At 46.0% G+C, this 24,432-nt stretch overlaps 1 protein-coding gene and 1 pseudogene across 1 annotated transcript in view; one reads left to right on the plus strand and one right to left on the minus strand.

Annotated features, from left to right (window-relative positions):
• NLRC3 (NLR family CARD domain containing 3) overlaps nt 1-24,421 on the plus strand; it is a 40,792-nt gene extending 16,371 nt beyond the window's left edge. The window contains exons 2-20 of the mRNA XM_006913885.3: nt 3,696-3,787; nt 4,624-4,685; nt 4,967-5,168; nt 5,312-7,061; nt 8,050-8,136; nt 10,940-11,023; nt 11,502-11,585; nt 12,994-13,077; nt 14,324-14,407; nt 14,904-14,987; nt 15,669-15,752; nt 16,280-16,363; nt 17,116-17,199; nt 17,697-17,780; nt 19,928-20,011; nt 20,444-20,527; nt 21,209-21,292; nt 21,711-21,794; nt 22,094-24,421. Of these exons, the coding sequence (XP_006913947.1) occupies nt 4,991-5,168; nt 5,312-7,061; nt 8,050-8,136; nt 10,940-11,023; nt 11,502-11,585; nt 12,994-13,077; nt 14,324-14,407; nt 14,904-14,987; nt 15,669-15,752; nt 16,280-16,363; nt 17,116-17,199; nt 17,697-17,780; nt 19,928-20,011; nt 20,444-20,527; nt 21,209-21,292; nt 21,711-21,794; nt 22,094-22,184 (3,198 nt within the window). The 5' untranslated portion in view covers nt 3,696-3,787; nt 4,624-4,685; nt 4,967-4,990 and the 3' untranslated portion in view covers nt 22,185-24,421. The remainder of the gene's footprint in view (nt 1-3,695; nt 3,788-4,623; nt 4,686-4,966; nt 5,169-5,311; nt 7,062-8,049; nt 8,137-10,939; nt 11,024-11,501; nt 11,586-12,993; nt 13,078-14,323; nt 14,408-14,903; nt 14,988-15,668; nt 15,753-16,279; nt 16,364-17,115; nt 17,200-17,696; nt 17,781-19,927; nt 20,012-20,443; nt 20,528-21,208; nt 21,293-21,710; nt 21,795-22,093) is intronic.
• On the minus strand, nt 559-677 carry LOC112481675 (annotated as a pseudogene).
• Nucleotides 24,422-24,432: the final 11 nt, after the last annotated feature.

The raw sequence follows: 24,432 nt of genomic DNA on the forward strand, positions 1-24,432 counted from the left end.
GTAATTACATTATATTTTACCACAATTTTTAAAAAGTGAAAAAAAGATTGTATAGATCCTATATGATTCTATTTATATTAAATGTTGGAAAAGACTAAATTAATCTGTAGTGAAAAAAAAAAAAGCAGACTGATGGCTTAGGGCCACAGGGGTATAGTTGGGATAGACTGACAAGGGGCATGAGAGAACATTTTTTGGAAAACGAAATGTTCAATGTCTTGATTATGGTAGGTGTTACACAGGTATATATACATTTGTCAGAACTCATGTAATAGTACACTTGAAATGGGTGCATTGTATTGTATATAAATTATACGTCAAAAAAGTGATCAAGACCTTTATGACATTAAGAGACAAAAGTACATTGTGGACATTTTTCCAGTTTGACATTATTTTTTTATGACCACATAGTTTTTTCACTGTATAACTGGGCCATAATAATTTTGCCAATCCTCTTTATTTTTTATTTTATTTTATTTTAGGTGAGCCAATCCTTGGTTGATCTCACAGATTGCAAGGACCTTGTCAGCTTATAATCCCTTATTTTTTAATTTTTTACACCTACAGCACCTGATCTTCCTAGGTGGTCTCCCATCCAAGTCCTAACCAGGCCCGACCCTGCTTAGCTTCCGAGATCAGATGGGATCAGGCTTGTCCAGGGTAGCATGGCTGTAGACTTACCAATTCTCTTTAGATAGAAATTTAGTTTTCCCTTCAATTTCTTGTTATAAACAATGTTTTAGGATCATCCCTATAGCCACATCTTTGTGCGCTTGTCCAATTATTTCTTTAGGATAAATTTCCAGAAGTGGAATTTTTAGGTCAAAGATATTTAATGGCAATGGATAAAGACAAATTATGATCCAAATTGTACTGATTTTTGCTTCCACTAACTCTAAGATTCCTACTACTCCTACCAATAGGAGTAGTAGGAATCTTACCAATGTAGCCTATTATATCTTTACCAATGTAGTCTTACCAATGTAGTCTTACCAATGTAGCCTATTATATCTTTATAATCTTTGTCAGTTAGACAAATGAAAAATGATAGTTCATTGTTTTGTTTTTTATCATTCATGAGATTGAACATATTTTCAGTATCTTAGTCATTTATACCTCTATGAATTATCTGTGTCCTTTTTTCTATGCTTATTTCCATAATTATCTGTGTCCATAATTCTATTTTGTATTTACTTCTTATCGATTTATAAAAATTTTCTATATATTAAGGATAATAATGCTCTTTCATGTATGTTCCTTATGTTGACTCCTGACTTGAGGTTTTCTTTATTGTGGTATTTATTATCAGTTAGCAATATCAAATTAAAGCAAATATGTTAATCTTCCCCTTTATGGTTCCTGGATTTCATGTCTTGCTTAAAGACATAAAATATCCTTTACACAAAGAATATTTTAAAATATTCTCTCATATTTCCTTATTGTAATTTTATGGTTTTTGTATTTATAATTTTAGCTCTTAAATCTAAATCTGTGTTAATGTGAAGTAAAGCTCAAAAAATTTTTTTTTCATAAGCCGGACAATTGCTCCTACACCATTTTCACTGATTTGAAATGCTATTTTTCTCATATTACCAAACTTCTTTCATATGTAAATAATATAAATATTTATTTGTTCCTGAACTCTATATTCTCTTCTGTTGATTTATGTATTTGTTCTTATGCTAGCCCGTCCTGTTCTATATCACTTAATAGAAATGGAAGATTGTATTCAAGAATGCAAGATTGGTTCAATATTAGAAAATCTATTAGTGTAGCTCACAGATTAAAGGAGAGATCTGATATACACCAATCATGTCCCTCCCTCTAGTGGCTTCCTACCACACTTAGAACAAATCTAAACTTAGAGCAGTGACCAGGTCTCAACCCCACTTTGACCTTGTCTCCTAACCCCTTTTGTGAGCCCACTCACTCATTCACTGCGCCCTAGCAACTTGCCCCGTCAACTCTCGACTTTTTCTTCTTCTCTAACTCACAGGTCATTTGCACTTGCTGTTCCTCTAGCTTTTTGCATAATTAACTCTTTCTCATCCTTCAGATCTCCACTTATATATAGTTTTCTCACAGAAGTCTTCTCTGGCTACTGTGACTAATGCATCCCATGCCCTCTAGACCACCAATCCTCTCCATCACTCAAACTGTTTATTTCACTCACTCATCACCATCAGAATTGCCTTGCTTATTATTTTCTTCTTCATTGTCATTTCCCCCATCCCCACCGCACTTACAGGGTAAGGACTGTGTCTAACTTGTTCACCTTCACATCCCCAGGGCCTGGAACACACAACGGGCCCTCAATAAATATTTTCTGGTTGCATGAATAAATGGAAATAAGACATGTGATATCGATATTGCTAAAAAGTAATTTGTTAATTTAACAGATATGCCTAAAATATTTTAAATGTGTAAGCATATTCTAAGAGGCATATTCTAAGTAGATTATACAGCACAAGTGTTGGTGTCAGTGAAACTTTGGTTTCTATCTCAACTCAACTGCTTCCCAATTGTGGATCCTTGGGCAAGTTATCTAACTTCTCTGAACTTCAGTGTCTTCATCTATAAAATGAGAGAAATAATGAAAATAAGAGTTGTTACAAGAAGTAAATGAAATGATGTAAGTACAGTGCTTAACGGAATGTCCGGAACACAGTAAGCCTTCAGTAAGTAGGACATAATGTCATTTAAATGGTAGTAGAAAATGAGGAATTGAAGGAATCTTTTCCAAGAGAAGAAGAGAACTAATCAGAAATCTGTCACACACATCAGGCCTAATGGTTTGGGCTGGAACCACTTCTGGTAGAGTCAGGAGTAAGACCAGGATGTCTGCTACAAGTGCTGTCACTCAGCAGCACTCGGGGGAAACGGTGGGTCTGGCCACTGTAGAAAAATTGTTCAAAATAAGAGATATAATTTTAGAAAAGAAGTGAAATTATTTGTATTGCAGTAATTCAAAAACCTGAAGAGAATTAACTGAAAAATGATGAGAACTAATGTGAATGAAAACTTAATATGCTGACAGGGTATGAGATAAAATACACAAAAACTGTCTTCTTTGATATCAACAAAAATAATGATACAAACCATTTAAAAATATCTAGACACAAATAAGAAATTGGCAAGATTTAGATGAGGAAACAGTTTTACTAAAGGATCTAAAGGAAGACCTTAATAATACCCACATTAATGCAACTTCAATCAAAATCCCATGTTTTTTTTCCCCCCTTACTTCTGACACTTAGAATAACAGAGTGAGAATAGCTAACAGGATTCTGAAGAAGTATGAAGGGCCTCACCCTGGCGTCTTTCTAATATGCCTATTTCTAATAATGTTCCCAGATTAGTTCATCTATCTCAAATTCGTTGCACTCAAGTCTCCAACACCACTATGAACTGAATGACGGGAAATGCTATTTTGCTTGTTGCTAATCTTCTTTTAGCATTTTCCAGGCGAAAGGGCTCATCCTGAGTATAATGCCTGGGAACCCCAAAGCAAACCCAAGGTCAGGGAGTGTGTTGGGTCCTTGGGGCTGTAGCCAGTGAACCCCTTTTAAATGAATAATGTTGAGACCTAAAGAACACAGGGCTAAACAGCATGGTCAGACCTGGTTCGATGAGCTGCTGTGCCCAAAGCAGTAGTGTGACTTCTGCCCAGGCCTGAGTCCTGTTTTCTTTCCTAGACCCCTGGATGAGGGATGGCCGACCCCCACCCCCTGAGTTCCTAAGGCCCTGCTGGAGGGGCTGCCTGGGCCAGATATCCTGCCCCCTGAAGGTGAGAAGGGGAGTGAATTGGGGACATGCTTGGTGGTCCTCAAGTGTCCACCTTAGCGGAGGGAGGGAGACACAGGAAGACAGCTGACCTTGGCAATGGGATCCACTCAGGTCCCCAGAGAGGAAAAGGAATGTGAGCAGGTGGGACTCAGACACGGCTTTGCCTCTTAGTGCTTTTGCATCACTGTCCCCAGCAGAAAACTGAGCTTCCTGGGGGTCAGGAGCCCCAGGAAAACAGAATAAGAAAAGTAGCTGTACAGCTGCTCTGAGAACCAACTTTCTCCTTCCTTTCAACTCCTCCATTCTTTTTGTTTCTTTTTAATCTACTTTAGTTATTAGAGCAGTTTTAAATTTACAGAAAAATTGAGTAAAAATTTAAAAAACATTGAGTACAGAGATTTCTATAGACCCCCTGGCCCCCATAGGTGCACATTCCCCCACTATGGATACCCCCACAGAATGGCACATTTGCTACAATTGATAAACCTACATTGACACATCATTATCATCCAGAGTCCACAGTTTACATTAGGGTTTGCTCTTGATGTTGTACATTCTATGCATTTGGACAAATGTATAATGACATGAATCTACCACTGCAGTATAACACAGAATAGTTTCACTGGCCTAAAAAATCCTCTGTGCTCGGCCAATTTATCCCTCCCTCCTCATCCCAAACCCCTGGCAACCACTGACCATTTTAGTGTCTCCATAGTTTTGCCTTTTCCAGAATGACATAGAGTTAAAATCACACAGTATGTAGCCTTTCCACATTGGCTTCTTTCATTCTCCCTGTTTCGTGAGTTAACCTGCTCATAACTGCATCACCATTTCCAGGTTACAAATGAGGACACCATGGCGCAGAGAGCTCAGGCGGCCTGCCCAGTGTCAAAGAGCCAGTAAGTGGCAGAGACCCGGTCTAAGCCTGAGCCCCAGTTCTTATTTCTTTGCTCCCCTACATCCAAGCAATGTTCCTGGAATCAGGGACTACTCTCACCATCTGGAACAAATAACCCTTCCAACCCTTTCCTGGAGGCCAGACTGTAGGCCACTAGCTGAAAGAGGAGAAAGGGTGGGTCCCCAAAGGATGAGTTCCCACCCATCCCTGGAAACTCCTTACCTGTCCCAAGCCTGTGGGCAGGGAGACAGAAGGCAGCAGGTTCAGGCCCTCTCTTCACAGCTCCTGGTGGCAATCCTGGACTCCATGAAGAAGCAGGAGGTGCTGAAGGGCGGGGAGGCTGGCCAGGGCCATGGTGCTGGCTCCCCAGCCGAGCAGGTGAAAGCCCTCGTGGACCTGCTGGCTGGAAAGGGCAGTCAGGGCTCCCAGACCCCACAGATCCCTGACAGGACACCGGATTCCCTGCTGGGGCCTCACAGCAATGGTAGGCAGACAGACGGTTATCTCTGGGCCCTTTCTTCTCTCCCCTCCCTTTACCCCCCAACCCCTTCCTTTTACTTGCCCCCTCAGCCCTCCCCCTTCTCCTCTTCCCTTCACTCGCCCTCCCCTCTGGCCTCTGTCCCACAGACTTGAGGATACAGAGGCACCGAGATGCCCTGCTGAGCAGGGCGGGAGGCAGCCTGGAGCTGGGCGGCCCTTCGCCCAGGCTGACCAACCTCCTGCTGGTGGAGGGCCTGACGGACCTGCAGCTGAGGGAACACGACTTCACCCAGGTGGAGGCCACACGCGGTAGCTGGCACTCCACCAAGACCATCGCCCTGGACAGGCTCTTCCTGCCTCTGTCTCGGGTGTCCATCCCACCTCGAATCTCCATCACCATTGGGGTGGCTGGCGTGGGTAAGACCACCTTGGTGAGGGACTTCATCCGCCTCTGGGCCCGAGGACAGGTTGGCAAGAACTTCTCGCTGGTGCTGCCTTTGACCTTCAGGGATCTCAACACCTATGAGAAACTGTCTGCAGACAGACTCATCCGCTCTGTCTTTCCGCATGTTGGGGAGTCCGGCTTGGAAGCAGCAGCCCCAGACAAAGTCCTCCTTATCCTGGACGGCCTAGATGAGTGTAAGATGCCTCTGGACTTTTCCAACACTGTGGCCTGCACCGACCCCAAAAAGGAGATCCAAGTGGACCATCTGATCACCAACATTATCCGGGGCAACCTCTTCCCAGAAGTTTCTGTCTGGGTCACCTCCCGCCCCAGCATGGCTGGCCAGATCCCAGGGGGCCTGGTGGACCGAATGACCGAGATCCGGGGCTTTAATGCAGAGGAGATCAAAATGTGTTTGGAGCAGATGTTCCCCAAAGACCAGGTCCTCTTGAGCTGGGTCCTGAACCAGATGCAGGCCAACAGGGCCCTATACTTGATGTGCACTGTCCCAGCCTTCTGCCGGCTTGCGGGGTCGGTGCTGGGCCACTTGTACCACCAAAGGTGGGGTCTCCAGGACTCAGAGCTGTGGCCTCCAAGGACCCTGTGTGAACTCTACTCTTGGTACTTCAGGATGGCCCTGGGTGGGGAGGGGCAGGAAAAGGCCAAGGCAATCCCTCGCATTGAGCAGCTGGCCCATGGCAGCCGCAAGGTGGTAGGAACGCTGGGCCGGCTGGCATTCCATGGGCTGGTCAAAAAGAAGTATGTGTTCTATGAGCCAGACCTGAAAGCATTCGGTGTGGACCTTGCTCTGTTGCAGAGTGCTCTGTGCAGCTGCTTCCTACAGCGGGAGGAGACCTTGGCCTCCTCAGCAGCCTACTGCTTCGCCCACTTGTCCCTGCAGGAGTTTGTGGCAGCCGCATACTACTACAGTGCATCCAAGAGGGCCATCTTCGACCTCTTCACTGAGGGCGGCATGTCTTGGCCCCGGCTGGGCTTCCTCACGCATTTCAGGAGCGCAGCCCAGCGGGCCATGCAGGCCGAGGATGGACGGCTGGATGTGTTCCTTCGCTTCCTCTCGGGCCTCTTGTCTCCAAGGGTCAATGCCCTGCTGGCTGGCTCCATGCTGGCTCCGGGTGAGCACCAGGGCTCCCGGGCCCAGGCGGCTGAGCTCCTGCAGGGCTGCCTGCACCCCAACGTGGCGGTTTGTGCCCGGGCGGTCAATGTCCTGCACTGCCTGCACGAGCTGCAGCACACAGAGCTGGCCCGCAGTGTGGAGGAGGCCATGGAGAGCGGGGGCCTGGCTGGGCTGACTGGCCCCCCACACCGCGCTGCCCTGGCCTACCTCCTGCAGGTGTCGGATGCCTGCGCCCAGGAGGCCAATTTGTCCCTGCGTCTCAGTCAGGGCGTCCTCCAGAGCCTGCTTCCCCAGCTGCTCTACTGCCGGAGCCTCAGGTGGGTGCTGGGATGGGGTGTGCAGGGTATGTGGACAGAGGAGAGAGTGGAGGACCTGGAAGGTGCCTACCCTCCACCAGGCCCCCCTGTATCAGTGTCCTGAGGCTGCTGTAACAAAGGACCACAACCTGGGTGGTTTAAAATAATAGAAACTTATTCTTCCACAGTTCTGGAGGCCTGAGTCCAAAATCAAGGTGTTAGCAGGGCCATGCTCCCTCTGACACCTGTAAGGGAGGATCCTTCCTGCCTCTCTAGCTTGTGGTGTTGCTGGCAATTCTTGGCTTATAGGCACATCAGTCTAATCTCTGCTTCCGTGATCACACGGTCACCTTCTCTATGTCTTTGTCTTCGCATAGCCCTCTCTTTGCTTGTAGGGACACCAGTCACATGGATGACAGGCCCACCCCTTTCCAATATGACCTCATCTTAACTATTTATATCTGCAATGACTCTATTTCTAAATCAAGTCGCATTCTTGAGGCAACAGGGCTTAGAATGCCAGCATATCTTTTGGAGGGACACAATTCAACCCATAACACCCTATGAACCATCCCGGTGCTGATGGAAGCTACACCCACTCACTTCACCCTCAGCTCATCCTCTGTGCACTGTTCTAGACCTTAGCAGGGGTGGGGGAAAAGTTGCAAGACCAGGGCCATTCAGGACCTGAGAGCAGCTTCCATGTCCTCAGAAGAAGAGCTAGCAACTGGTGTCCCACAGAGGCACACAGTGTGTGGGGCTGCTGGGAAGGAACCCCAGGGCTTATGCCACTAAGCCTCCCAATTTACCTTTGTAGGAAAACTCTGAGCATGGTGGGTGTGCTGGCTCAGATCTCTGAGCCACATGGCGAGAGCTGCACGGGGATGGAGAGAAAGGAAGGGAGAGGAGCCCAGCCTGGGCCCCCTCTGCTGCCCCAATGCCAGCCAGGCCTCATCCCACCTGCCTGTGGCCAATGGTACCACTCACTACTGCTGTTTCTCCCAACCAGGCTGGACACCAACCAGTTCCAGGACCCTGTGATGGAGCTACTGGGCAGCGTGCTGAGTGGAAAGGACTGTCGCATTCAGAGGATCAGGTAATGCTGACCCAGGAGCCCCCGCCCAGAGTGCCTACCTGTGTCTTGGGGTCTGGGGGCTCCTTTTCCATTCACCTCTCTGCCCAGCTGACCAGTGGTTCTTTCAAGGAGAGGTGTCTTTAAAGCATATGTTTCAGGATGCAGGCTGCTTATTTCCACCCATTCCCAAAAGTTTCAGAGGCTCAAGTACTTCATCTGTTTAAAAAGAGAGAAAGGGTATGGTGTGTGTTGGAGGGGTGGGGATCAGAGATTATGGTGCACATGGAAGCATTTCTCCAAATACTATACGTGCTGATATGGCACCAGGCCTAGTTTTTTCTAAGCTCCTCTCAAAGTTTGCCCTCAAACAGTATTCTAGGTACAGAATTGCATTTTTAAATAAAACTTAAATTTTATTAATTTGAAAAATTTTAATTAAAAAATTTTAATTTAAACATTGCATCTTTAATGTAATTAGATGAAAGGTTATAGGCTGACTGTAGTGCAGATCTATGTGCTTACGAAATCTCTACTGAAATAATTTCCAACTCTGAATACCACCCTGATTTGTAGTTCAAATGATATTATGACCTGAAGATGGCTTTTGGAGAATTAGGGAGGTGCGTTTGGAGAACAGGACCCAGAGTGTAATTTCTCATTCACACACAAGCCTCTGGGTTCTAAAATAATCTTTATCTGAGGAAACAAAAATAAACAATGAATCAGGAACAGTCATTGAATACAGTGGCTAGAGTGGTAGGCTCCATGTGACCTTGTACAGACACCTCTGTGCCTAAGGAGGGTAAAAAAGGATTAAAAATATATCTACCTTTGAGTTCAGGGGTCCCTATGACCAGCTTCAGGTTCAACAATTCACTAGAAGGACTCACAGGACTCAAAAAAGCTGTCATATCCATAGTTACAGTTAATTACACTGAAAGGATACAGATTAAAATATGCAAAGGGAAAAGGCACATGGGGCAGGGTCCCGGAGAGACCAGGCATGAGCTTCCAGCTGTCCTCTCCCAGTGGAGTCATATAGACAGCTCTTCCTTCTCCCAGCAATGACATATGACAACACAAAGCATTCCAACCATGGAAGCTCACCTAAGCATTGGTGTCCAGAGTCTTTATTGGGAGTTGGTCACTAAGACATTCCTGACCTCCTATATGCTGACCTTATTCTCCATCTCCTCCAGAAGTCAAGCTGACACTGTATGGCCCAAGGTCCCCAATATAAATCACATTGTGAGATAAAATAGTCAGCATAACCTCAGGCCTCCAGGTAGGCAGAGACATTCTTAACAGGCAGGAGCCAGAGGGGGTTGTGGGGAAGCAAAGTTAATCCTTTGCTGCACACTGCCTCCTAGAGTCCTTGTGAAGCTCCGACGAGTTAATTCAAGAAAGTGCTTAGGACAGGACAGTCACAAAGGAAGCACTGTGTAAGGGCGGCTATTTATTAGCAGGACTACCTTTGTTTTGTTAACCAGAGACATAAATGCAATTCCTTTGAGAGAAACATGATAATGACAACTTATCATTATTAATATTTTTCCTTCATGGGTACCTTCAGCAAAATAGGCAACTTTCAGTGTTTGGCTTAAAGGAATCTAGATAGTGCTCAGGAATTTTTTCTGAACGAAACCAGTATTTCCTCTATGGCCACATACTCTTCTTCAACTCTCTGTGGTTGGTCCTCAGCGCCACATCCCTGCCTGAAATACCCAAGGAATCCTTCACAAAACATATATGGCTCATGAAATATTAATTTATAAAATATTATAAAAATTCTGAGGGTGGTAGGGGTAGAAAGAGGCCCTCTAGCATTTATATAGCAGATGCTCTGGGTGAATGATCTTTAAACTTTTTTAAAGCAGTAGAATCCTTTTTTATAGTGGTGTTCCAGACAGAATCTCAGTAAGTCAAACAGACAAAAGAAGAAGCTGCTGAGATTAAAAGAAGAGGGGATGGGGACCCAGAGCCCAAGCACTTGGCTCCTTCTCAGACTCCTGGTGGCTCCTGAAGCTTTTCTGTGGAATCCTAGGGGCCCTTGAAATACAGCTTGAAAAGCACCGCGGAATCTAATTTTATCCCATGGGGTTGCCCCACAGTTTTAAATGTCTAAAAAACACTGAACCTCATCAGCTACCATTTTTGAAACTGGGTACATGAAGCAACATTAGGTTGATCCACCAGTATATTTCTGGGATCACCCTTTCAAGGCAGATACAGATGTACTTTTTTTTCCTTTAAAGTTAGTTCTGTAATAATGCTACCATTTTCTCTTCTTGCATTATAGAAAGATCTGGGGCCAGTGGTATGCTGGAACTATGAGTTCATAAGAGCTGATTGTTAAATTTTCATGGAATTTTGCAAGCTGTGAGGGTTTGAAATTGACTATGGTGGGAGTATTTACATCATGGAAATTGGCCAATGCTAAAAATCACGGTTTTTGTACTTTGGTTTTCCTGAGAGGCAGTTTTCTAGCATACCACAGGCTGGGGTCCACATTGTAGACTTCTGTAACTGGCCATTCTCTTTAACGTATTGTATAGAAGTTGTTGTGCTGGATTCTGGCCAAACTTTTCCATAGGACCCTTTGCCAGTGTGAAGGTCTGCCTGCCCACTCTGGCCCTACCTTGCCTGGCACAGAAGCTTTCCTGAGCCTGGCAATCTGTTTCCAGGCTCACCTGATCTCCACCTGTGTTCAGGCCCTGATGATGCTGATGAGGCCGAGGAGTTTGGATCATGAGGCTAGAGTTGAGGAAAAGGCGATGAGCTTTATAGACTTGCAATAACCACTTCTCTCCCTCTCCTTGCACAGCTTGGCTGAGAACCAGATCAGTAACAAAGGGGCCAAAGCTCTGGCTAGATCCCTCCTTGTCAACAGAAGTCTGACTACTCTAGAGTAAGTACAACACCAAAGGCCAATCTTTCACCATTGGGACAGGGAACGCTTGTGAAACATCTTGTGAAGTTCTCTAAATTGTACTCTCCCCTGGGTGGGCTTGGAAGGACAACTGAGCAAGCAAAGTCATGGTTCCTGCTCAGGTGTTGGGACTCACCCCGGAAGCACCAGAATTTTGGCCTTGAACGTAGTATTGTCATTCTCCTATCTACACTTGGTCCAAACCCACTAGTCCATCAGATCCTGTTTTCTTCTCCCCATCACATGGGGCCACCATCTGAAACTCTTTCCTTGTTCGCCTACATATGGATCTCTGCCTCAGTTCCACCAAACATGAAATCCTATACCCTGATACCTATACCCTGTTTTGTTTTTTTCAAGGAGCATAGATTGAAAGGTCAGTGTAACTTCTGTTCCTTGTTTCCTCCTTGGAAATTGATAAAAGAGAATGGTTTTTTCTCTCTCTTCCTTCCACCAGCCTCCGCAGTAACTCCATTGGACCTCAAGGGGCCAAGGCGCTGGCAGATGCTCTGAAGATTAACCGTACTCTAGCCTCTCTGAGGTATATCGTATATGCTGCCCCATGGAGAGGGACCAGAAAGCCTTCTTCTCAGGTGCCATCCATGGAATGGATGGTGGCCATGAGATACCAACTCCCACTCAGTGGATACTATAGAATCATGTATCCTAAGCAGGTTTCCATGTTCCAGCTCCTCCCTGGTCATAGTGCTTGTGTTTATGGCCTGAGCAGGGGATAAAGGAGAAGAACGGTAGAGGGGCAAAATAATCTATGAGGAAAACTTCTTGTCTTCCATTGAAAGAGAAATCCTCAAGTCCACAGTGTCAGAATGTTCCCCTGAGATGTTTTCCAAGACATTGAGAGCCTGTCCTCCAGAAGATCCCTCTGGTTTTGTGTGGTTTGCTATGCTTTTAGAGACCAGTGGTTGTATCCATCCTTGGTTGACTGTGCACCATCATTTTGTTTTGTTTTGTTTTTCATTGATTAGGGTGAAATTCACATAAAATTCACTATTTCGAAGTATGCAGTTCAATGGCACATAGTACATTCACAATTGTCCCCCTATCACCTCTATCTAGTTTCAAAATATTTTCGTCATCCTAAAAGGAGACCTTGTACCCATTAGCAGTCACTTCCCATTCTCCCCTTTAGCAACCAATCTGCTTTCTGTCTCTCTGGATTTGCCTATTCTGGATATTTCATATAAATGGAAGCACACAAGATGACCTTTTGTGTGTCTTCTTTCACTTAACATAATGTTTTCAAGGTTCATCCGTATTGTAACATGTATCAGTACTTTATTCCATTTTATGGCTGAATAATATTCCAACGTATGGACAGAACCATATTTGTTTATCCTTTCATTAGTTAATGGACATTTGGGTTGTTTCCACCTTTTCCCAGTGTGAATAATGCTGCTATACACATTCTTGTACAGTATTTGAGTACCTGTTTTTAATTATTTTGGGTGGATACCTAGGAGTGGAATTTGCTAGTTACATGGTCACTCTATGTTTAACCTTTCGAAGAGCCACCAGACTGTGTTTTGCAGCAGCCATACCATTTTACATTCCCACCAGGAGGGGATGAGGATCCCAATTTCACCACATCCTTACCATTAGTTGGGTGCCGTTGCCTTTGGCTGTAATCAGGACTACTGATGACCTAGTTATTGTTATCCACATAGCATGAGCACCTCAACCCCAATCAGCAGGCAAGTGCTTAGAGACCCAGAGGGAAACCTAAGCCCAGAGCAGCAAAGAGCCGGGCCAATTGTTCCCAAAATCCTGTGTGCCAGGGAGTGAGGGAATGCAGGGGTCAGAGTCCTTGCTCATTGAGGTCATCTGCTATTCCCCTTGGGCATCAGTGACCCTATGATGGGGGTGTTTGGGCCACCATTGGGCGCCCTTGTGTGCTCCATTTGTGATGTGCCTCTTCCTTGCCTCCACAGCCTTCAGAGCAACAGAATCAGGGATGATGGTTCCAGGTCCATAGCTGAGGCCTTGGCTGCCAACCGGACCCTCTCCGTGCTGCAGTAAGTGGACATGCTGGCTAGCAGAAAGCCTCCTCTGTCCTCTCCTTTCCTCCTCCAAGAGCCTTCTACCTGGCCCTTGGAGAACTAGATGTCCATTGCTTTTCTAGAGAACGGGTGTTGGACAAATAATTAAAAATAAAGCTTCCTGCCAGTCCAGAAATTCCTCTCCACAAATGTGGGAAAGAACAAAACAACTTTATTACTTGAATAAGCATTCAAAGCCCATTATCGGTAACTACCAATGAGATTGCAAAGACAAAGAAATCACACCCTTTTCCATAGCCAAACAAATACAACCCAAAATAAACAACAACTTATCTTCAGGTAAGAGGACTGGACAGCACCATTTGTCACATATAGTTTATCCTAAATTAGCATGGTAGTTGGGGTAGCCATCTGGGTTTGTTAATTTTGCCTTTAGCCAACATAAAGTTAAAACCTCATATCTTCATGACAAGGAGGCATTTACAACTGGGAGTCTGCTATCTTCTTTAATGTTTACACTTCAAAGAGATGGCTCCAAAGTCCTTACAAGACATTCGTAGGCTATAAACCTGGCAAGAGGTTTTTACTTAGCTTTTAAGAAGATTTACATATTTCTAAAAGAGAAAGGGAAAGGATTTACAATCACAAAAGGAGGTAGTCTAAGAAAAGGGAGGAGAGGGTGTCTTTCCGTTTTGGAACCAAGGGAAATTTCCCTTTTGTTTGGATTGTATTTAGTCTCACACACAAGAGTTCCTGCCCTGACCGTCCTTCTAGGATGAGCACAGGGGTTCTCCTGTAACATCCTCTCCTCCAAGTTTAATATAAGAGAAGTTTTAGAAAAGAGGAACCTTAGTGGAGGGTCTGCCTTAGGGAACACTGTAGGGTTAGAGGCAGGCTGCTGGTTGGTCTACACGGAGATAGATTGTTGAGTGTTGAGAGGGTTAGAGGGATAAAGGGCCAGTGGGACTGCTACATAGAAGTCCCCACTCAGAAAGTTGCTGGATATTATCAATGTCTGCTGGTCACTGCTGTCCAGCTTCTGACAAGGGAGGGGCTGGCCACCCTTGCCTCTTACTCTCCACATAATGTCAGTCTTTTGGCATCACTTTGGCAACAATCAGCAGACCTTTCTTCCCCGCATGCTGTGATATGTGGAGACAGGCACTCAGTACTCTCTGACCTCTCATCTTGAATCAGAGTGTCCTTGGCCTGGGAGTGGCTGTGACCAGATTTGCTGAAGCGTCCCTATCTTTTCTCACAGCCTACAGAAGAACACCATTGGGCCTACGGGAGCCCAGCGGATGGCAGATGCTCTGAAGCAGAACAGGAGTCTGAAGGAGCTCATGTGAGAAATGCAGAAGGGCCAAACTGGTATCCTCGATGACTAACACAATGCCCAACCCATCATAAATATTTGTTAGCATGGGGATGGACGGACGGACGGATGGATGGATGAATGGATGGATGGATGGATGGGTACAGGATAGCTAGCTTTTGACTCCAAAGCACTGAACCAGGAAAATGGAGACCCAGATTCCCAGGACTGAGTGAGCCACAACTGTCTCAGGCTCACATTTACTACCTTCCCCACTGGCAGAAGAAAACAGCATTTCATGGCCACCTTCACATAAAGTTATCACAAATACCTCTCACTGAAAGATTGGCTCTGGCCCCTTCCAGAGAACCAAGGAGGACTTTGCTACCTTGATCTCTTACAGGGAACAGGTGTAGTAGGCACCCTTGAGACAACAGAGACAGCCCTCCCCTGAACCCTGATCCTTAGGCCCCACTTTCCCTGGCTGCTCCAGGAGGTTGACTCACCTGTGTCCCATCTCTTGCAGGTTCTCCAGTAACAGCATTGGCGATGGAGGTGCTAAAGCCCTGGCTGAAGCCCTGAAGGTGAACCAGGGCCTACAGAGTTTGGAGTGAGTCTGCCTGACCACCCTCCAGGGGTGGCAGTAGGCAGAGGGTGACTCCCCACTACTCCGGGTTCCCCATCTAGTAGGTGGCTGGGTCCTGGAGGATGGCTGTAAGGGCCACTTCCCTTGCATAACTCAGCCAATCACCAACCCTGGGCAGACTGTGATCTCAGTGGTTTTTCCTCCATGCCCACCCTACCTGTCCCATCCTACTACACAAGCTCCATTTCCCTGGACAGTAGGGATTGGTGTTGGTTCTGGAGTTTTCAGAGTGATGAGTACCGAGTGTCCTTTAGAAGCTGGTGCAGGTAGCTAAAGAGGGGTCAGCTGCAATGACCTTGGTGTGGGGCCAGGGAGCTCGGCACTACCCCACACTGGGAAGACTCAACTGTGCCGCTTTCTCTGGGGGCAGCAAACAAAGCACACCCCCCTCAGAGACATTTGGAGACACCCAAACCAAGGCAGTCTAAACTTTGGGGCTGGTTTTGCTAGATCTGCCCCAACCTAGGAGGAGCTGGAATGTGGGAGATGGGAGAGGAATGAGGGATGATGAGAAGAACGATGTGGGGTGACAATTGCCCCAGGGACCTCCCAACTCCCTGTGAAATTCAGTGCGTCAGCTGGACTGGTGGCTCCCTCCAGATCCTGTGACAGCCACACCAAGTGTGCCCTCTCCTCTGTCTGCAGCCTGCAGAGCAATTCCATCAGTGATACAGGAGTGGCAGCGCTGATGGGGGCCCTCTGTGCCAACCGAACCCTCCTCAGCCTCAAGTAAGTCCCAGCCTCCCTCTCAAACAAGGTATCCCTTTGACCAGGGTGTCTTAAAGGACTTTGGGACTTGGAAGGAAAGGTTGGTACTGGGAAGCCCACACCTACTCCCCATAGGCTGGTTATAGACCAATGGTTGGGCAGCTTGGTTCTAGAGCTGGCATCCTGCACTCTTCCTCACCTCAGGAGGGCAGGGGCAGCTGTGGCCTCAAGTGGCAGGTTCTGCTGCTCCCTGCCCATACACAAGTCTTTTAGGCATCCAAGAATGCATGCCTTCTCCTCACAGCTCTGAGGTCCCATTGTCTTATCCTCTTCTTCCTGGACTGTCCAAAATACTCTTGACAGTCCTAAAGGGAATACACTTGGCTGACTAGCCATTGGAGCCTGGGGTTGCTGGAGGCACATACTACACCTAGATCACTCAGGAAGGCCAGGTCCTACTGGGGATTTCTAAAAGCCTGAACACCTGGGCTTGTTTCTCCGCGACTTCATCTTCCTGGTCAGCAGCTCAGGATCTTCTCTTTTCTCAGCCTGCGAGAAAACTCCATCAGCCCAGAGGGAGCCCAGCATCTGGCTCGAGCTCTCTGCACCAACAGCACTCTGAAGAACCTAGAGTACGTGAGTGGGGGGCAGGCTGTGTTTCCTAAGGCTCTTTTATGCCCAGGGCCTCACCTACCCAGAACACAGGGGCTGATGGGCCAGACCCTTGTGACCCTTGCCATTGTACAAGGCTCCAGCTGGTGGTCACTTGCAGAGGCCACTAGCCCTGCCCCCTGCTCTGCTTCCTGAGGCTGATCCACAGAGAGGCCAATGGTAGGAGGTAGGTGCCCATGGCTGTGCCTCCGTGTCATATGCTTCATGCAGGGGCCATCTGGAGTCTTTATTTGGGCCTGTTTCTGGGAAGGGGTAGCCAAGAAACCTGGCCCCTGGTGGCAACCCTGACAGAAGTCATCCACTATCATGTCATAAATTACATGACGATGAAGTTAATGGCAACTGTTTGTCTGCTCTACTAACCCATCCTGTGGAGATGGAAGAGCATGTGGAAGGGGCCACATCGTAAGGGGCAGAAAGCACAGTACAGGGATCAGGAGTGAGTTCCTGGGTACCTCCTGGTAGGTGACCTATCATGGAACCTCATTAAGCTGATCCTGAGCCCATTCCCCATGGGTTGTCAGGGTTTGTTACAACTGTCCAGAGCACGTGCCTGGCACATGCAAGTGCTCCAAAAGCATGAGCTAGGCCATCCCAGCAGTCCTGATGAAGTCCTTGGGTTGGAGAGGAGTGGTCTGGATTCCCTGGGGAGCAAAGACAGGGGACATCATGGCCCAGCTCTGGCTCATTTGCCCTGTTCTCCTCCTCCCAGCCTGACAGCCAACCTCCTCCATGACCAGGGTGCCCAGGCCATCGCAGTGGCAGTGAGAGAAAACCACGCCCTCACATCCCTTCAGTGAGTCCTCGGCAATCCCACCTGCCCCATCCCTTCCGCAGAGCTACAGGGCTACACCCAAAACAGCTGAGGCAGGAGTCCAAATCTGGCTTTGAGCACTCACATGTTCTCTGGGGCCTCCAGCAGGCTGCAGGTAGTCACCTGCAGAGGCCACTGGCCTTGCCCCCTGCTCTGCTTTCTGAGGCTGATCCACAGAGAAGCCAGTGGTAGGAGGTAGTGCCCACAGCTGTACCTCTATGTCACATGCTTCATGCAGGGGCCATCTAGAGTCTTTATTAGAGCCTGTACCTGTGCCCACTCCTAACCAGAGAGTGAATGCTGACCCCTTAAGACTAAGCCTGAGGAGGAGGTCTGTCCATCAGTGGCCAGAACCCGTCCTGCAGGGACTCCACCCACTGTCATCAGACTCTCTTGGGATTAGTCCCCTCTTTCTGGAGCCCCAAGACTTTCTGGGCTCTTCTGTGAGCCACATAGTTATGTGGTCTGTGTTTGCCCAGCCTGCAGTGGAACTTCATCCAGGCTGGCGCTGCCAAGGCCCTGGGACAAGCACTACAGTTCAACAGGAGCCTGACCAGCCTCGAGTAAGTGGGGCCTCCATGCAGGCCATGGGGAGGGCAAGGGAGCAGGGGAATCTGAAAGCTTGGTACCAACCAGGCGCTCATGGGCAGTGGACAGTGTTCATGCCCTCAGCACACAGTCTCCTCTGACCTAAAGCCACAGACATGTTTTCATCCTCATCTGCTTTTTTTTAAAGAAAAAATAACAGATTTATTTATTAAGATATAATCTACCCATTTAAAGTGTACAATTCACTGGTTTCTAGTATATTCACAGTTGTACAGTTGTAATCAATTTTAAAACATTTCCATCACCCTCAAAGAAAACCCACATCCATTAGCAGTCACTTCCCATTCTCCCCAGCCCCTGGCAACCATTAATTTACTATCTCTATGGATTTGCCTATTCTTGACATTTCATATAAATGAAATCGTACAATATGTGGTCTTTTGTAACTGACATCTTCCATTTAGTATAATGTTTTCAAGTTTCATCTACATTATAGTATATGTCAGTACTTTTTAGGACTGAATAGTATTCCACTGTAGAGACAGACCACATTCTGTTTATCCACTCATCTGTTGATGGACATCTCAGTTGTTTATACTTTTCGGCTATTATGAATGCTGCTGCTATAAACATCAATGCACAAGTTTCTGTGTGTACATAAGCTTTCAGTTCTCTTGTGTACACACCTGGGAGCGGAATCGCTGGGTCAAATAACCTTTTGAGTCTCATCTGCTTTTGACACTACTTCTCTCTTAGCTTCCAGGATGTCCATCTCTTGTTTGAAATACTGGTTTCCTTCGGGTTTTGTCCTAGGCCATCTTCCCTTGAACGACATCTATTTTCTGGAAGCACTCCCTTCTCTCCCAGGCTCCAATTCCCTTCAAAGTCCTGATGGCCCCACATCTGAATCTCAGACCTCTCTCTTGAGCTCCAGACCCATGTGTCCACTGCCCAGTCTGCACCTCCCCTTGGATGTCTTACAGATACTTCAAACTACCCAAATTATCTCCCTCACAAGCCTGCTTCTTGGCCCCTCATCTCATGAATAGAACCAACCAAACATGCAAAAAGAAACATCGTCTTTGCTCTAAATCCTGTTGATTCACTTCCAAGTCCTGTTGATGCTCCTCCCTATGTCCCAACCTCTTGGCCACTGTCCAGGCCACCAACATCATTCACCTGTATCACTGCAACAACCTCCACATCTAGTCCATCCTCTCATACTGCTGGTCAAGATCCTTCTAAAATGCAAATCTGTCCCTGTCCTGGTGAGATGTTTCAATGGCTGCCTAGTCCCTGCAGAGTGAAGTCCAAACTTTAGCATGGCTTCTAAGGACCCTAAACATCTGCTTCCTTTGTACCTCCTCAGCCTTGTCTCATACTTGAGACTTGACTCAATTTGGGGGGTTTCTTTTAGATTTGCTAGGCCTTCTCCCCCATCTATTATCCTTCGGGTTTTAGTTTAGACCTGTTTCTTCTGGGCAGCCTGTGTGACCACACCGGAGTGGGAGACCCCACAGGGTCCTCCCTGCAGCCTGCACATGGCCTATGGTGACTGCTCATTTCATCACATCTCCCCACCTGAGTTCCAAGTGGGAAGAATTGGGCTTGCTAGTACACAATGCAGTCAATGTCTGTTAAAATTATTATTGCAAACTACTCCCTTAAATACGTCAATGTCCACTAAACTCTTAATCATTTACTGCTCCGGGGCCAGCTACTTTCTTCCAACGTAAAAAAAGACGTAAAATCCTGACTAGAACAGCCTTTGAGGAACTGCTTCGGGGCCAGCTACTTTCTTCCAATGTAAAAAAAGGAAAGACGTAAAATCCTGACTAGAACAGCCTTTGAGGGATCAAGGGTTTAAATTTTTCTTCTAGTTGGCTTTGAAAAGCATCCTCTTTTTTGTCTCAAGCCCTTGACAGTATTGCCACTTGTCCTTTTTCTTTTTTGCCTCTGATGGTCCATACTTGTGCAGACCCCAGACTTCTCTGCATGTTAATTAGGAGGCCATGGGGCTACAGTAGCCAAACAGGGTAATCCTGGAAGTATAGTCTATGGTGTGTGTGGTCTGAATTAAATAGAAGATCCCAGCACTGCACATCATGCTAGAGAGCTGGCCCTGTGCTCCATGTACCCAGGGGTCATTCTCTGTGCTCAGTTTACAGGAGAATGCCATTGGGGATGAAGGTGTCTGTGCGGTGGCCAATGCGCTGAAGGCGAACACAGCCCTCACTGCTCTCTAGTAAGTCCTGATGTACACAGCAGCCCAGGAAGCCAGCCCTTCACCATCCCTTCATATGAAACACCATTTTTTGTTTTCCAGTCAAGGAAGGTGTGTTTGATTTTCCTAATACTAGCAATCATGCAGCAAACATCTAAAAAGTAAGAATTAGGGTACAAGGAGGATCCTCCCCCAAACTCTTCAGGAGACTATCTCTACTTCCTGTGTCCATAGTATCCAGATCTGTCCTAGGCAACAGACAGAATAGGTAGGAGATGTAGCATTCTTTGGACAGATCATGAGCCAACAATTTGCAGTGCTATTTCATCACTTTCAGCCCTAAGTCAAGGGGTGGTGAAAATGAATGGCAAATATGGATGGAAGCTGGGCTTGAGGCAGGTGTGAGGGCTGAAGAGGGACAGCCTGTCCATGTGATGGCATCTCTTTTTACAGTCTCCAGGTGACCTCCATTGGTGCCCCAGGAGCCCAGGCACTGGGAGAGGCCCTGTCTGTGAACAGAACCTTGGAGATTCTTGAGTAAGTATTCCAGTCTACAGCTACATTGTCCTAACCAAAGAAACCAAGCTGTTGATTCAAAATAAATATAGAAGAGAAAAAAATGTCAATTTACATGGAACTCACAAATAATTTAAATATCTTCACTTAAATCAAGCATGCCTGGCTTCCCCATTCCCGCTTCACCCCTTTTCCCTGTGAGTCACTATTGCTGGTCCTCCCCTCCTAGAGTAACCATTCTTCTTGGTTTTGCCCAGGCTGAACACATCGTGAGGCCCTGTTTAGGGGACCCTGGGGTGGTCCGTGACCACTGACCTTGGTCTTTGAGATCCAGCAGTTTGGGGCCTCAAGCTCTGTGAGCCTCTCAGGCATGTTCAGGTCTTCCCTGCTGCTGCGGCCATGATGTCAAGAACACAGGGACTGGTTGGTTGGAGTATCGCCTCTACCCAGTTCTTATCTTTGGAATGGAAAAGGAGGATGAAGCCTCCAACAAACTACTCAGACTGGGCTGGCTCATCCCTCCCGTGTCTCCTACATGCTCTCCAGCGCCAATCTCCCTTCTGTGCCTGGGAGGAACAACCTAACCCCTCATGGCTGATGAGTCCACACTGCCTCTACCCAGTAGCCGATACTCATCTGAAGAGGGATCATTTTCTCCTCTCAGCCATCACTGTACCTTATGTTTCCTGTCTTTCCTGACAGCTTAAGAGGAAACACCATTGGAGTAGCTGGAGCCAAAGCTCTGGCGAATGCTCTGAAGGTCAACTCAAGTCTCCGAAGACTCAAGTGAGTGGTTGTAGAGCCCTACTGCACCCAAAGCAGACCACTTCTCTGCTGGAACCTCCCCATGGAATAAGATGCTCTTGATTTCCTCTGTAGATCCTTCCTTCTGAATAGAAATTGTTCACTGTTCTGGTCAGTATAGTCCAAATATAATTATGGACAGATTTGTTCATTCTGGCTAGCTTAAGTCAGAGGTAAGTTACTTAACATCTGCAGTTTTGGTCTTACACCATCCATTGCACTTGGATGGGACAACTGGCTCCTTATAAACTCTGGTCTCAGGGTCAAATGCCTCCTCACAATTGGTATGGTGCCAGTGGACAAATCATCTCCAGAAATGCCCCTCAAGATAATGTAGTGCTACTTCCTGGGCATGTTCTTCCATCCTGAATGGCTCACTGTGGTGTCTTTTCTCTGCTAGTCTTCAAGAGAATTCCCTGGGGATGGATGGAGCAATATGTGTTGCCACCGCACTGTCTGGAAACCATGGACTCCAGCATATCAAGTGAGTGGGGCTCGGGAGTATCTGTCCTTTCTTGCCATTCTTGCTCACTCTTAGAACTGCTACCAGGTCAGGCCCTGCCTTCTGCCCAATTCTAAGAAATAGCTGACTCCCAGGCCACTCAGCACCTCTGGGGGAATCTTGGTATAAGAAGAAGCCATTCAGAGTCTTGTCCTTGGGAAGGATCCTGGAAGCACAAAAATTTTGCCCAGATTTCTGTATTTTATGCAGTGACTACCTGCTCTTTAATAAAGAGAACTTGCAGGCCAACTTCCCAACTGGTCCTAATTCTTCTCTTCTAGTCTCCAGGGAAATCACATTGGGGAATCTGGTGCCAGGATGATCTCAGAGGCCATCAAGACGAATGCTCCCTTGTGCACTGTTGAAATGTGAGCAAAACCAGCTTCTGGTGGACCGGGCAGGCAGACAGGAAGAGACACAGCTGGAAGCTTTTGAACAAAAAGACCATTTCCAGGGTGCCTTCTGTGGTCTAGGAATGACACTGACCTGCATGCAAGCTGGTCTCCTGTGAGGAGGCAGGAAAGGTGTTGCCAAAAGCAGTCATGGGCACTCCTCCTGACCCAGGGTCAGTCCAGGCAAGGATGAAATGGGCACTCTGCTATGGCACATAAAGGGAAGGGTCTTCCACCAAGGGATCCAGGAACTTAGGCCTTAAAATTTAGCAAGTAAGAAGCTGGTCTGAGTTTATTCATACAGTGAGATCTTCATGTGCCCTCAACTTTTTTATTACTGTCACTTTCCACTCATCTGGTTAAAATCATCCCCCTCCTTCTGAAATGAGTTGCCATCTTACAGCCCACTAAGAATCTCAATTTGGCATTGGTGACAGAGGGGAACCTCTCTTTTCTCAAGAAAAAGTTTTAGAAAGATGATCCTTAGAAATATATGGAAAAATTATGGGAATTTTTTTGAAGAGAAATGAAGGCTTTATAATTATAGAATTCTGAAGATAGAGACAACAACAACAACAAAAACTCCAAGGATTTTGCCATATTTTACCCATTACGCACTCTCTAACAAGCATGGATTATGTCATTTGGAGTCTAGCACACTGGTTAAATGTCAATGCCTTAATGTTATTCTATATTAGGCTTCCAAAACCACTACTGTGATTACAGCTTCCCTCTGAAGGCAAGCAAGCTGAGCTTCCACGTGGCATAAATTCCCTCAGATGCCTGTGTTAAAATGGAAAAAATCCCAAGTGGACACCACAGCTCTCATCAACTATAACCAACGAAAATGCTTATGAAGATTATAAAATAATTATTTAAAAATTTGAACAGGAAGCACTGTTATTCCAAATGTTTCTTTGAGTATTCAGGCAAGAATCATCAATGGATGCTAAAATCATAGATTAAAACCTACTGAGGAAGAAGCTATCCATACACTCTCAAAGTATCACCCCATGAAGGATATTTATAAATGGAAAAAGGTACCTTAAAGATAGAGGAGTTTTACAAATGCTACCTTAACAAAGTGATTAGATTTAATATCACTAATAATGTGACAAAGGGACAGCAGGGGCCCTGATGTGATGCATTAAGAAGGACACACTGTTGACATAGTATTCTCGTAAAAAGGTTTACCTGAATCTAATCATGAAGGAACAATCCAACAAAATCCAACTGAGTGACATTCTAAGAAAGAAAGAAAGAAAAAAACTAGCCTGACCTCTTCAAAAATGTCAATGTCATTAAAAATAAAAAAGGCTGGGGACTATTTTAATTTGAAGGAGATTAAAAAGATATAACAACTTAACATAAGATCTTTGATTGGATCCTAGGCTGGAGGGAAAAAAGAACATTATTTGGGAATTGGGGCATTTGAACATGGGTCTGTGTAGTATTTATTAGATTATCTTATTTTTTTAAATATATTTTTGGAGGGTATAGAATTCTAGATTGACAGTTTTTTCTTTCAGTACTTTTAAGATGTTGCTATACTATCTTCTGGTTTGTACTGTTTCTGGAAGTGAGAATATAACAGAGCAAGAGTTGCAGTAGTCAAATATTGGAGAAAGCTATGCCATGCAGGATCCTAGCACTGGAGAAACCCTAGGGGCCAAAGCAGTGGAGAAAAAGTGTGCTCTCCAGGGACTTCAAGAGCAAGGCACACTAGAATTGGAAGGAAAGCCCCCTACCTCTTCCAAAACCTCTTGAGCACCCTCTACTGACAAGGCTTAACATCTTGCTGGCTGACAAAGGAGAGCTATTACAAGAAATAGCTCCATTATCACAGAGCAGGCCAAAGATGAATTTGGAACTGAGGCAATAAAATTAGTAACAAGCACAGTGGGATCTGTCTTGTTTTACATATTAGAGTTTCTAATTGCTATGTCTTCAGGGTCAGTAATGTTTTCTTCTGCAGTGTCTGATCTGCTCTTAATCCCAGTTTGTATAGTTTCATCTCACTTTTTTTAATCTCTAGAAGTTTTAAGGTTTTCTTTATATCTTCCATATCTCCTTCATATGCTCATGCTTTCCTCTACCATCTAATATATGGAATATAACTGTTTGAATGTCCTACTATCATCTATCATTTCTGGATCATTTCTTGGCCTGTTTCTGGATTTTTTCTCATTATGCCTGGTAATTTTCAGACATTGAGAATTTTATCTTTC

This window comes from Pteropus alecto, unplaced genomic scaffold (assembly GCF_000325575.1).
Source record: "Pteropus alecto unplaced genomic scaffold, ASM32557v1 scaffold44, whole genome shotgun sequence".
Classification (NCBI taxonomy): Eukaryota; Metazoa; Chordata; class Mammalia; order Chiroptera; family Pteropodidae; genus Pteropus; species Pteropus alecto.